The sequence below is a fragment of the Neolamprologus multifasciatus genome, chromosome 2, assembly GCF_963576455.1.
Source record: "Neolamprologus multifasciatus chromosome 2, fNeoMul1.2, whole genome shotgun sequence".
Lineage (NCBI taxonomy): Eukaryota > Metazoa > Chordata > Actinopteri > Cichliformes > Cichlidae > Neolamprologus > Neolamprologus multifasciatus.
This window is the reverse complement of record NC_140440.1, coordinates 30,681,289-30,695,382: the sequence shown is the minus strand read 5'-3', so window position 1 is coordinate 30,695,382 and position 14,094 is coordinate 30,681,289. Positions and strand designations below refer to the sequence as shown.

The 14,094-nt window shown below is 39.5% G+C and overlaps 1 protein-coding gene across 1 annotated transcript in view; it reads left to right on the top strand.

The window, feature by feature from the left end:
• Positions 1-6,637, top strand: part of tsc22d3 (TSC22 domain family, member 3) — a 33,523-nt gene extending 26,886 nt beyond the window's left edge. The window contains exons 2-3 of the mRNA XM_085176400.1: positions 4,363-4,414; positions 4,993-6,637. Coding sequence (XP_085032526.1) covers positions 4,363-4,414; positions 4,993-5,256 — 316 coding nt within the window. The 3' untranslated portion in view covers positions 5,257-6,637. The remainder of the gene's footprint in view (positions 1-4,362; positions 4,415-4,992) is intronic.
• The last annotated feature ends 7,457 nt before the right edge of the window (positions 6,638-14,094 follow it).

Genomic DNA, 14,094 nt, shown 5'->3' with positions numbered 1-14,094 from the left:
GATAATAACGACTGCCTCTGGGTGTCCTAGTGTATGAATGAGTTCAGTGTGAATTCAGTATTCATTGTTTGTAGCTGTTCTTGTTGCCCACACTGCCAGCTTCCTCTGAGATAGCCTCTGGCTGCAACCTTTGGCATGCACGAGTATTGCCGGGCCACACTCTTATCCACGCTATGCATTCCTAATTGGCCCAAAAAGATTTTTTGCTTCTGTATATATTTTCTCTGCAGTATTATGAATAGCTTCAATTTGATGGGGAAAAAGTACAACTCCCAAAATGCTGTTCATAGCAAAAAGCTGGAAGGCTGGTATTATGTGACGGCCTTATTCTTTTAAAGCCATCAGTACAGATGAATCATGGTATTATATAATGGAGTTGGCTCTTGCGCAGGAGACATCTGATGGAAACTGTGGACCATCGCCTAGCTCCAAAATGACTCAGTGAATTGGGCACACGCCGAAATGGTTAGGCATTAGGTGTTCCACAGAAACACGAGGGTATTTATTTTTTGAAAAGGCAGGAAAAATCTGTATTCCTCTTAAAAGGAGGAATTTAATCACTATTTTCCATCACTTAAATTTGTATCAGAGCGATTCTAAAGCTTCTGTAGTAGGAAAAGCAGGAGACTCAGTTTACACTGTGATCATCTTACCTAATGCGGTTCATTGGTTATACTGTGCTGGAAGGCTTCCCACTGTGTAGGTCCTATCTGTGCATCTCAGCTGAAGACATTCGCTGTGACTCCTTCGTCCAAAATGGGACTATCACTGCTGGGCAGGGTAATTCACCTGTCTCTCATTGCTCGAAGCAGGCTGGATATTAAACCTGGCAGCTGAACTGTCGCAGCACGAAATCTGAGACGACAGGCACGATGGGCCCTAATACCCAGTCAATGTGCTTTCTGCTAAGCCTTGTTAGTCCAACCAGAAGTCAGCCCTTCCACTTTAATTGTTTTGTTATGTAACACAACTCCTTTTTCTCCTCTTTCAAAAAAAAGAGAAGGAAAAAGGTTTTTAAAGTTAAAAAAAGTTAGAGGTCTGGGATTATTTAATATTTTAAATGCAGGTCCACGGTCTTTAGGCATGTGTGATCATGCAAAAAATATCTTTGGACTCATAATTGAATTATTTTATTCAGATAACATCCTAATTTTTTTTCTGTCCTTATTTAAATAGACCTAATATCCTTTTGAAAGATATGACTGAAAGGATGTGGATTAAGAATGAGCCAAATTTAATAGAGTTGGCCCCCCTCAGCAGGGAATTTGCATAAAAGTTATCCATGGTTGAATATTCCACAAGTTGATGTGCCGGTAGAAGAACTGTTATACAGAGACTCTTTAATAAAATTGTAATTGGCTTATTATCAGTATTGAATCAGATAATTGCAACAACAAAATGGAACATAATGTGACAGCTGAGAAGTGCCGGGAAATTACATTAAAGCTATTAAAACCTGCAGCGAAAACAAGGTCTATTACGCAATAATAGCAGTGGGTAATGCGATGGGAAAAATGGGATGACAGCAGGTGTTCTCTCTCTGTATCCTTTGTAGTTATCCTATGTGACAAATGACTTATTATTTTATGCTTTGTGTGGATGCATTTGAGCTTCATGTGGTAACATGCCCGTTCGAAAAGGTCTCGCTTAGAGAGCGTTGCAAATTGATGTACTCCAGTAAGAGGTTGTTGATGCTTGATGTAACTACGCAGGGGTGGTCAATTAACTTTCCCAAGGGGGCCACATGAGAAACTGGGACTGTTGTGGAGGGCAGTACTAATAAGCTGAACTCAATTTTGCTCAGTATTAATTTTATCACTTTAAAAGCTTGTTGGTACGGCCCTCCACAACAATCCCAGTTTCCCAGTGAGCCCCTTGGAAAAATGAATTGCCCACCTCTGCTATAGAGGTACAGATCACCCCTTAAATATCCTGCAGTATGTTGTTTATTGGCTGATACAATGGACTGTAGTGTGATAAAAACTAAAAGGAACAAGAAATTATGTGGTAGGCATATACCATATGAACAAGTAGGACCAAAATCCTTAACTATAAATATAGAATGCCATTTCAGAATTTCCAGAACTGGAAAAACGACCTGGAAATGTCTGAAGGGGTGTACGGAAAATTCCCAAGGAAACACCAGATTCCCCCTAATTAATTTTGTTGCCCAAGTGCACTGTAGTCTACATTTTCACCACTAGAGTCCGGTAGAGTTCAGACATAGACTGATTGGAAATTTACCGGTGGATAGGACGGAAAAGTACCCATACATGTGCATAAGGTATGTGTGGATGGTGCAGGACATTCCGTTAGAGCATATACTGTGAAAAACTCCACAGTATCATCAACCGGTCATGGGAACAAAATGTGAGGGTTTTTTTTCTTTTACATAATAATAATAATAATAATAATAATGGATTGCATTTATATAGCGATTTTCAGGACCCCTCAAAGCGGTAACACTGTCAGTACTGACATGTAACACGATAAAAAGAAAGAAAGAAAAAAAAAAAACAATCTTCCTGAGATGTCACATTAAAAAATCACTTGTTAAACAAGTCAGTTTAATAAATTAGCCACATGACAGTATAAGGAAAAACTTATTGGCTTTATTTACATCAATCGAGGGTTTAAATTTGCTACAAGAACGAGTAACAGTGCAGGCTAACGTGTTCAGATGTTTGTTTTGTACTACTTGTTGCAGCTTTGCGGATTTCGGTCTGTGGGTTCGCAGAGGCTCACGAGAAGTTCAGCAGCGGGGCAGAGCTGACGCTGCCTTCAAATGCTGACGTTTAAGCTCGAGTAGTAACTGTTTACTAAAAGGGTAATGAAACCTAATTGTTTATCGTGACTGCTTTGCTTTAACTGGTGCACGGCTAAACTATCAAAAATGTTTACTGAAGAGAAGTGATTCAAGACCCACATCAAGCTTATATTTCTTTAATTTTAAAGGGTTATGATTGCTTATATACGTGATACAAGTATTATATACCATATATATATATATATATATATACAATAATTATCATATAGCCATGTTAATGATCTGATAAAACAGATAAAAGGAAGGATGCAAATGAATGCATCACTTTAGTATTTGGGATTTTTATTAGTTCTGATGCAAGTCATTGCATCATACTTATCCTGATTATACTGAACCTGCAGAGGGAAAAACATAAAAAGTAGTTAAATGAAGACCAAACACATAATCAATGCTACAGCCAATCTTATCATCAATGTATTGAATGATCACTACGTGACCCATGGTTTAACTATTATGTCAAAAAAAAAAAAACAACAAAAATGCTGAGGTCGTGGCTGTTTATCAATTTCACACTGTTCTTGTTTTTTTCTCTTGACACTGGAAGGCACCAAAAAGAAAAAAACTGCCCCCCTCCCTTCACCCCTCCTTCTCAGCTTATTTGACTAATTTATGCACGCGTCATGTGACGTCAGGACGGCAGTCGTTCAAATACTGGCCGGTGGCAGAAATAGCATCAGACAGTCGCTTGTAAAAATCCGCGAAGCTAACAAACCCGACACAGCACTGCGCTTAGCCCGAAGCGAGTTAGTGCATCGTTGCTAAAGACGAAACAAACCCGGATCCCTATTTAGCTGATCAACCAGCCGCAAACGTGGCGAGAAATATTATCCAAACGAGTCTGGTACTCAACATGAGCACGGAGATGTTCGCTAAAACACCAATGGAGGTTGCCGTCTACCAGTTGCATAACTTCTCCATCTCTTTCTTCTCCTCTTTACTCGGAGGAGACGTTGTTTCGGTCAAACTTGACAACAGGTAATTATCTTTGCGATATGGTCATCAAATACTTGAATACGGTTCTTTTTTTCTTATTAATGTGTGAGGTTTTACCAAACTATTCGTCTGTTTTGTTCTTTTTTCTTTTATTTCGTCATTATGCTTCAATACTGAATGCTTTCCTGGTGGTTCAAAACAAATTTATGCGCTTGATTTCTGATGTTAGAGTTCCCAAATGCTTTCTGCTGAGCTGTGTTTCTCTCTGCTGCCTTTGTGGACTTTGAACTGATATCTGTTCTGCCCTATTTGCCTTATCGCTAGCTGGCTGCCACATACAAGGTTACACTGAAACCTAAATAAAACCCTAATCTGACTCCAAAAGCAATTAACGTGTAGTTTATGCTTGGCAAAAGTAGCCAAGATACAAGCGGAGCAAACGGTTTTAATTTCCGTTTGGAATGCTTTCTGTTTCACCTTAGTAGCCCTGGGAATTCCCAGAATTGGAGCGACATGTTTTTCTTTTGTGGAATACGAGGTGACTTAAAGAGTTTTAAGTTGCAGAATGTTAATTAATGGGCTCTATTTCATCTCTTTTGCAGTGCCTCTGGTGCTAGCGTTGTGGCCATTGACAACAAAATCGAGCAGGCCATGGTAAGCTAATAACACACCAGCCACTACACCGAGATGCATTACACATGCATGCAGTGCACAAGTAGCATAGCCGTTTCCTTCAAAGTGATAATAACCAGAAAGTTAACATGTTAATTGTGTATCACAGTAGATATTTTCCCTCCCAGACCTTAAAACTGCGAGATTTTGCTATATTTCTTTACTAAAGGTTAATTCATACATCAGAACAGTTATAATCAACGACCGCCCAAAATACAGTTATGTAAAATCAGCTCTCTGTGAAGTCTCTAGGAAGTCCCTGCAATGTGACCGTAGCACACGCTGCTGCACGCTTTATTGACGTGCAAAGTAGTAAACGTGCAGGAATGTGCACTTTTGAGTTAAGTAACATGTGAACTTTATTGTGCCTGCTAGATCACAAGAGGTACATGTGAGACTAGGGGTAAAATATAGTAGCAGATATCCTCTAATGGAAAAACCTGGCTGGCAAACCCAGTCCTTCTTTTAGGCTGTGCAAGCAATCAAACCAGCCTCGCAGGCCGTAACAGTTGCTCTGTTTTACGTACCTAAACTCAATCTCTCTTCTTTTGCTATGACAGGACCTTGTCAAGAACCACCTGATGTATGCAGTGCGTGAGGAGGTGGAGATCCTCAAGGAACAGATCAAGGAGCTGGCTGAGAAGAACAACCAGCTGGAGAGAGAGAACTACCTGCTGAAGAACCTAGCCAGTCCAGAGCAGCTGGAGAAGTTCCAGTCGCGCATCCCGACGGATGTGCTGTTACCCCTGGACAATCAGAACATCCAGGGCACTCCGGAACAGCAGCAGCAGACCTGCAACCACAGCACTGGTTCTGCTGTATAAGTGGCTCTGCCTTGGGGCGGGCAGAGCCACTGTCTCTTTCCAATTATGGACCTCCATTTGAATGAAAGCGTCATTAAATCGCTGCCACAGAGATCTCTTCAGAACAATGAAGGTGAAGCATCTGGGCTTTAAATGATCGATGGGACACAAACGAACTGTTGACACTGATAAGCACAGACCAGAACTGAAGACGCTCTGACCGGTGCCATGTCAGGCCCGTCCTCTGATACCGTCCAGCTTTTTGTCATGTTCCCTCTAATGTAGACGAAAGTGTTAAGAGTAGCGAGAAGGTTCTGACTAGACACAGTCGAGAACTTGCTGACAGAGGGCGGCTTTCCCTGCCTAGCCTAACCCTTCCCAATAGGTGAGAAGGTGTTGATCGGGCTGGCCCTGCAGGTGCTTGACTTGGAAAGGTGTGGAGAGTTTGCTCTTCCATTACTCACAGGAAACCCATCTGAGACGGCCCTCCAGGTCTCAGTGAGAGGCGCCCCATTGCGTGGATCTGTCTCAAAAGCCTTGCAGCAGTACATTTCAGCCACATAACAAAGACTTTACCTGTACCGACAACGTATTGCTGATGTGTTTGTGTACATCCGAGCATAACACCAATAATTAACAGAATAAGCTGGGCAACAGAGGTAGAGGTCAGTACAGATTAATGTTTTTAGAGCTGGTGAACCGATCAGTATACTGTTAATTATTCAAAAAGTGTAATTTTGTATTGCCTGCAGTTGGGGCTTGCTGCTTATGGGGGAAAATTAATCCTGCTCTGTTTTTGTTTTTGATTTTGGAACAAAAATCAGTCGTTTGTAAAGTAGGAACATTGTGTTTTTTTCTTCAAACGTTTCTTTTTTTTTGTAATATATGGTGCATATCTGTTTTCCTAACTCTTGACGGAATAACTACAATGTACATAGAGTTTAAAAGTCCTGAGATTAACATAGTATCGCTTACTTGCAAGCAGACACCTGCATTTCTCGCTGCAGATGCACTCCTGACTGTAGCAGCGTCGTCCAGCGTCGGGCCTGTTTACCTGCTCAGATGCCAACTCGAAAACAATGGCATGACAACAGTGCCTGTAAAGAAAGAGAGGAACGCATTCTCACACTGTCCTCAGTTGCTGCTGCTGTTGTTGTTGTTGTTGTTTTCTAGCTACCAAAGACTCGTTATGTTTTCCACACAACAGCAGACGCTGAGCAAACCAGGACCATGTGCAAAACTTCACAGGGAGAAGTCTTCGTCGTAACTAGAGCTGACCTTTGTATTTGTTTTGTAAAAGTTGACTGTATTGTTGCTGTAATGTATCCTCAAAAGAGTTGTTCACTAGATGTTTGGATACGACTGCACATTTGCAATAAACCTTGTTTACATTATAAAATAAGCTGACATTGTCGCTCTTTTTCTTTTTTCTAAATTAAGTCTGCCCTTCGATTCATACTATATAGTGTCTGTAGCTTTTAAGTAGAGCTGGTAGTGTTAGTACTAAGAATATCATCCCATCACTAAAACGTCATGTGGTGCCATCACATGCTTTTATTGCTGAATATTAGTAATAAGAGTGGGATACTTTCAATAATGGCTATCTTTAAAATGGATTTCCTTAATGTACGTGATGTGAAGCTGCATACTCTGTAATGGAGAAATCTGAAACTGGGAGGAAAAACTCAGTAGCTGCAGCAGTAGACTTTATTTTCAGGGGCAAAAGTTGAACAGCTGTGAAACCCGTTCATCTGAGTTTCAGAGTAAACAACCCTTCAACTTCTGTTCAAACTAGCATGGCTTTCCTGGAAGTTGTAGCCTCTTCATCTCAGTATCTGAATACATTGATTTTCTATTGAATTCTGCGTGCCCTGTATGTGTTTACGAAGTCTGACGAACAGCATGCGATTTGTGAAATTGTGAAATGCGCGGATCTCTGGGGTACTACAGCACAAGCTTGTGTTTGCTATTTATGGCTGCTCAGAGTCGGAGTTTTTTTTACCCATTGACAATTTGAGAAAGTAACTTATTACTCACTCTTTATTTTTCCAAAGTCAAAACCAGCACGACCGCTAATGACAGCGAAGTAATAATAGTTAGGTTGCTTGCAGATTGGAATCTGGCAGAGTGAAAAAACAGTTTGTCCTAGAAGCATTTTCCGTCAGACGGACTGGCAGCCAGTCACAGCAGCTTGTGTGCAGCTACACATGTTGTGGCTTCCCTGGTACGCAAACTAGACTTGCATAGTTGAAATGAGGAGACGTGTCTCTGGCCCGCAACCATCATCACGGATCAGATTTCACTGTTGTGAACACGGCATTGTTACCAGTGCTTCCTTATAAACAAGAGACTCTGGTCTTTCCAGGTGTTTTGTGTCACGACAACCGATTTTATGTGAGGTGGAGGGTCCTGATCAATATGTCTGACATGCATTCTTCATTTAATCGGTAACTGGAGGGAGGTGCAGTTTATTGACTCGGAGGGCATTTATGCTATGTAAAAAGGAGTTTGGAGACCGGTGTCTATTGACTTCTTTTATACAAGAAAATTAGAATCAGATCCATGCAAATATGAATCCCTGTGCATTTCAGTCAAAAGAGGCTGATGGATCCACTACAGCAGGAAGTGGTGCCATAATTTAACCACACTTGTGCTAATGGCCGGTGCTCTGTAGAGGAAAAACTATATTTGGCAGAGTCCGTGGAGTCAACATACCAAAGAGTGCAGGAGCTGAAAAAAGCCTGAAGTTGATTACACCTTTGGCTTCATTTACCATAAGGTTTAGAAACACTATGTTCTGGGAATAATGTGTTCATTTAGGAAAATTAGGGCAAATTAACCATGAAGATTTTTGTATTACCTCACTGCATCAAATCCATAGAGATCTAACCCTTATAATAAATCATATTTTGTCATAAAAAATACTGTATGTCAAACATTAATCTCTTGAAGGTAATAATCTCACCAGTCTACTTGTAGAACATGTTCTGGTTCTTTTATTTATTGACCACATTTCAAAATCTTTTTTAGGCTTCCACCGGAATTTCTAACGAAAGGAAGAAAACTAGTCCAAATCAAAACATCAGTGATTCCACACTCCTTCCCTTGGAGTTCATTTTAATATTAAAAGCCTGGGAATAACCTTAGGTGTGGAAGTAATCCTTAGACTGCTTGAACCCAGGCGGTCCCAGAGACGAGCTTGTGTTGGATTACCAGTGTTATGCAATACAACAAAAAAAGAACATCTGTTCCAGATGGAAATTCGGGGGTGGCGTTGGGATATGTCAGATCTGCCTCAGTGTGGTCAGGGTTGCATGCAAGAGGATAATTTAGACGGACTGTTTTTCATGCGAACGTATACAACTTGTGCGTCTCCTGAATGTCAGCATATTTAGCACGACAGCTTTTAAGTCAGAGTTTAATGAAAAATATGTCAGATTTGGACTCCGTGTCATACTGCTATGTAGTCTCATGCCCTGCACATTTTTGTAATACAAACAAAGAGTCACTCTGCTTTTTCCAGAAGAAGCAGTTCAGAAGAGTTGAAAATTGTTGACGACAGATGGTTATGTAAAAGAGAAAAAAAAATGCTGTTTTGCTTCTGCACTTCTGAAAACTGTAGCATCAAGGATGAAAGACTTTATTTATATCTCAGCTTTTTTTGTGTGTATGTTTGATAGACCTTTGACCTCCTTAAAGCGGGTGCGACTGTTCATGTCTGAAGCAGGGTGGACAAAAACAATAATGCACAAGTTAATTTTGACATTTCTATTATTCAGTGTGTCCGCACAGTTTTCATACCACTGCTTAGATTGATCCTTTCTCTGCTCTCTGATCGTGACTTTGTGTCAGCATATGAAGTTCTCCCATAAATTGGTAAATTGACACAGGAGACTGAACCACCTCAAATGTAAAGTCCAACCATGCAGACAAACAAGCTGCGACAGCCCCTGCCTAACTAGTGTGTGGTGATGTGGCTAATAAGTCTCCCCTTGTGTTCCTGAAGGTACATAATAAGCTAGGCTGATATAATCATCTGATTTCGTGCACCTAGTCTGAGGATTCAAGAAGACTAAAGCCAATCCAACTAAGCTCTCCTTCCTCACCCACATGCATTTGTATGTTCCTCTGTTGTTTTTTGGGGTTTTGGAATATATCCTCCACAACACCCTACATTTCACCACGTTTAAATGCCCACATTTACACATGCAGGTGATACTTCTGCTAAACATGTGCTATTTTTTTTGTTTGCTTTATGTTATCACGATAAAGGGTTAAATTTATCGTCCACCAGTGCCCGTTTCTGTTTTGTCACGGCCTTGGATCCAGGTCATGACATAGGTATTTGAGATCAGAGACACCGGCTTGTTATGCTTTGAGTCATGTATAAATGAATTAACAGTTTGTGAAGGCTTTCTGTGATGTAGCTATGTTTGTTCTCTCTCACTCAATGTGTACTATTATACAGACATGAGACGTGTGTCTGGGTGGACTCAACAGAAATCTTCAATATTAAATTATCAATATTGAATATGTGGTCAGAGTGGACAATGGTGGGTCTTTGAAAATGTGATAAACATGTTATTTATTTATTAAATCCAAATTTGGATCACAAACCTCTGAAAAATTTCCAATTTTTTTTCTGGGAATTCCTTAATGAATGAGGATATTTCAATTTGCAGACCTGATTATGGGATTAAACGCTCACTAAAATTCTGTGATTCACTTGATTTGTTTTCAAGTTTTTTTCTTTTCATCATTTTTTTAAGTTTACATTTTTTTTCAATTTTTTTGTTATATAACAAAAGAAAATGAACACATTGTAAACATGCATTTCTGTTGTTAAGATCTTGACTGTGGAAGTGCTCTGGCAACTTCTTGTTTTTTTCCATGGCGGCATCAGCTGCTGTTCTACCTGATCAAAGCCACTTTAGGAATGCAGACAGGTCACGGCATCTTATTCATAAAGGTCAGAGGTCACGAACCACTCATCTGATTCATGGTCATACCCCAGTTCAGGGCACCACTGCACAGCAAGAGCCAGCACATGAAGCCCCAAAAAGTCATGCTTTAATATGTGACATATGTCTGGTGGCAAAAAAAGAAAATGCTTGCATTATGTGATCAATACAGATAAGGTAGTCTGTAAAACTGACCAGGCCACGTGCTTTTATAATTATATGCACCCATCATAAGATTTGTTAATTAGTAGCTAATCATAAAAAGCCTTAGCTAGAAATAAAATATTGATATAATAATCACTGATCTAAATGAATGAAATAAAACAGACAAGGAAAAATTCCAAACTTTTTTGTTTCTTTTCTTCTGAATACATTTTAAAACCAGTGGTTCTTAGTCCATTTTGTTAATGTCCACTGGATTTACTGAATGTGGATCTGTGTACTGTGGTTTTTCAGTGCAGCAGGTGGTAATCAAGTGCACTGACATGCACAGAGAAACAAATGAACATAGCAGCAAATGGGTTTTATGTGGAAATACAGTAGATGAAAATGTCTATGGTTGTTTTTGTTAAGTTTCATCAAGTTTTATTAGTATACACCACAAATATTGCTTGGTAAGATTTTAAGATTTTGTATGTGTTGTAAACATCTGTCTTTCTCTGCTCAAGCTTTGGCCTATGGCAAGAGGGAGAGCCAGTGTAGAAAATCAACTCCAGACTGCGCTGGAAATATGTAGATTTGTAGAATAAGGAGCTGGAAAAAATATTCATCAATAATAAAAATACTGAATTATTAACCTCAAAAATGAGTGAATTATTAATATAGTCTTTGATTAGAACAGCTTAGTGTGTAGGGTTATTAGGGATCGCTTCCTACATCTCTGAGCCACTCAGCCTTGATATGAATGCATAAACTTCAAAATATGTGTTTAGTGGACTGTGGGCTGGTGTTGGCTGGGTGGCCATGGTTACAAGTTATGTCAGCACACACACACACGGGAAACAGTTCATAATAATAACCATTAATCTGAAACCCCTGTTTACGCATAGAAGAAATGGAAAACATTTATTTTTTCTAAAAAAGAGAAAGAAGCACAATAACAAGCTGTTGTTGGTTTTTTTCACTAGTGAATTTGCAGTTAATTTCATTGCTTCGAGAGTTCCTTGGAGTTGCATGAGGAATGTGTTGTAAAAAAGTTTCAGCCAATACATTTTACATATATTTATACACTGCACAGAAAATGAAGGGAACACTAGAACAGTTTTTAATTAGAGTTTTGGTGTGATTTTAAATCCAGGCCTCAAAGGGGCTCAGGATTTTGGTTTCTGATGAACAATGTTACGTTATTTCATTTACTGTATTTCAGTAAAGCTTTTCAAATTGACTGTTTAATTCTTCAAGATCTGATGTGAGATTTAAATGTTCTCTTAAGTTTTTTGAGCAGCAGGGATTATAACATTCCATACAAGGAAAAACATCATTGATTGTACCAAAATACCAGGATCAAAGCCAAATTCAGCCATAACTGAATTTGTAATTAACACAATCAAATATTATCTGTGTAAATACCTATTATTAAAACAATAGAAACATCTAACATTAGGTTGTATAAACCAAAATTGTGACAGATTAGTGCTGAAATACAATATGTCTATTCAACAGTTTGGTACATATTGCACCACAGTGGCTTGAACAATGTGTAACTTTGTGACACATTGTAACTTTGTCTGCTCTGCTTGTATTAGCAATCTGCTGCTTACAGCAGAACTTAAAATGTTCTTAAAAAAAAAAAGAAAAGCATAAATAGGACACCGGGTCAGTGAGGTGTTTTTTCCTGACATGGCCGTCATGCGTTGCACTCAGTAATAACCTTTTGACATTTGAAATGGCAGGGAAAGCAGAGGTATGACAAATACAACTAATGTTAACGTCACTCCATTAACTGCACTTGGATTCGATTCACATAAGTGATGTAAATACTTAAACATGTTTTTTAATCATACGAAATGTCTCCTGTGGGATTTTTAGGCAAACAGAGAAGCAATTTTGAAATCTCTTAATGGCAGCTGTTTGTTAAATACAGTACAGTAATTTTTTCAGTGTGCTGGGTAACAATAAATAGCTTCCTTGCAATTAAACCCCATTTTTCACCTCAAACCAGCGCAATTAAATGTGAATGTAGAAGTTACAGTTGTAGGAAAAAATGTCATTCTGTCTTGTGAATGATTACATAAAGTCTGGGAAAATGTTTGTGTTCTGGACAATAAACCTCGGTGCAATTTAAAAACCTTTACCGTTGTTACGCTTTGTCACCGCCTCATATTTCCTCTGTTGGCCATAAAAACAATTTCATGATACAATAAAGGAATCAGTCGGGTAATGTGAGAAAAAATGGGGAATATCAGTGAATTCAAAAAAACTGCTTTAATACATCCTGTGTGTATCACAAAGCTCACATTTAGCTCAGAGCCCAGTTGTTTTTATGCTGTCCTGTCAGGTTATAGGACTGTGAGCACTTACAGTTTCCAGTTTCTTAGAAATTCTCAAGGGAAATGTTGAAAGAAGAACCGGCTCACATAGATCAACATGTCTTGTTCAGATGTTTTAAAATGAGTTCCTACAATAAAAATTGGGACCTGCCATTTTTTGTGTGAACACTATTATGTGAGACAGAGAAAGTGACCCAGCAGAATAACGTCAGACTGCGGGTAACCAGAAATAAAAGTTTTTAGCCAGGTGTGTCTGACAAGTTAGGTAATTTGCATAGTGATGCCAAAACCTTGCACAATGTTGGAGAGTAGTGGCATGAAAAAACAGCAACAAATCAGCTGAAAATTGATATATAATTATTCTAGGTTGGGCGCTACAGACACAATAGAGTATGCAGTGTCTTAAAGATCACACTTGTCCTGTTCTGCTTCTGTACTGAGAGGGCACCTCTCTCGAGCTTCTGTTGGATTGCAGAACAGAACAGTGTGTTCTCTGATGGTTTATTGCCTTCCTGTGGTTTTCCGGGGTTGTGAACTTTACGAGGATTAGTTTACAGCCGTCTAACCTGTCCCCAGCTTTGGAGAGCTGCCGTGGATTGTCGGTGTGCCAGATCTTTATGTTCTTCTATTGGCATCTGTAATACATAATTATGCTTTTTCTTAAATTACCAGTCAGGCCACCCTTTAGCTTGCTTTACTGCTGTACTGAATTCCAACAGCTAATCGCTACAGATGCTGCTTCTTCTCAGGCTCAACCTTAATTCAAGATTGTTATAAACAATCCAAATGAAAGGGTTCCTTGATTACAGGGAACAGGGGGCAGCCATGCTTGTTCTCACAAAAAGGAAATAACAGCAGCCATGTAAAATATGCTGTAATCTATACTTAGAAATATACATTCATTCTCTCTCTTGCTTTCTCTCTCTCTCTCTCTCTCTCTCACACACACACACACACACACAACCACACACATATAGATCGTCAGTTCTGGTTCATAAACGGTCGTTAAAGCAGAATATTGCCACAGATGTTTGTGTTTGTGCAGATTATGACTGACAAGCTGTAAATGCATCATAATGCCTTTGAGCTGCTTTTGGTGCCCACAGTTGGGGCAAGTGCACAACCACCTGTGGGGAGGTAAGAATGTTTATTGCATGACGTGTTGGTGAGTGATGCCTGAAGGTTGACGGCGGTCATTGTGAAATTAGTTGCTAAAGACCCAGTCGCACAGGCCTAGAGACCATTGAGCCCCTGGTTAACCAGATCACTAAGGAAGAATGTTTATTGGCTAACCAGTTGGTGAGTGGTTGCTTGAGTCATTTGGTGAAACTGAACACCAACACCATCAAAAACCTCCTTATGATTGCTTTGTTTGGTAGCAGTTGCCCGTAGTTTGCAGGGCAGATGCA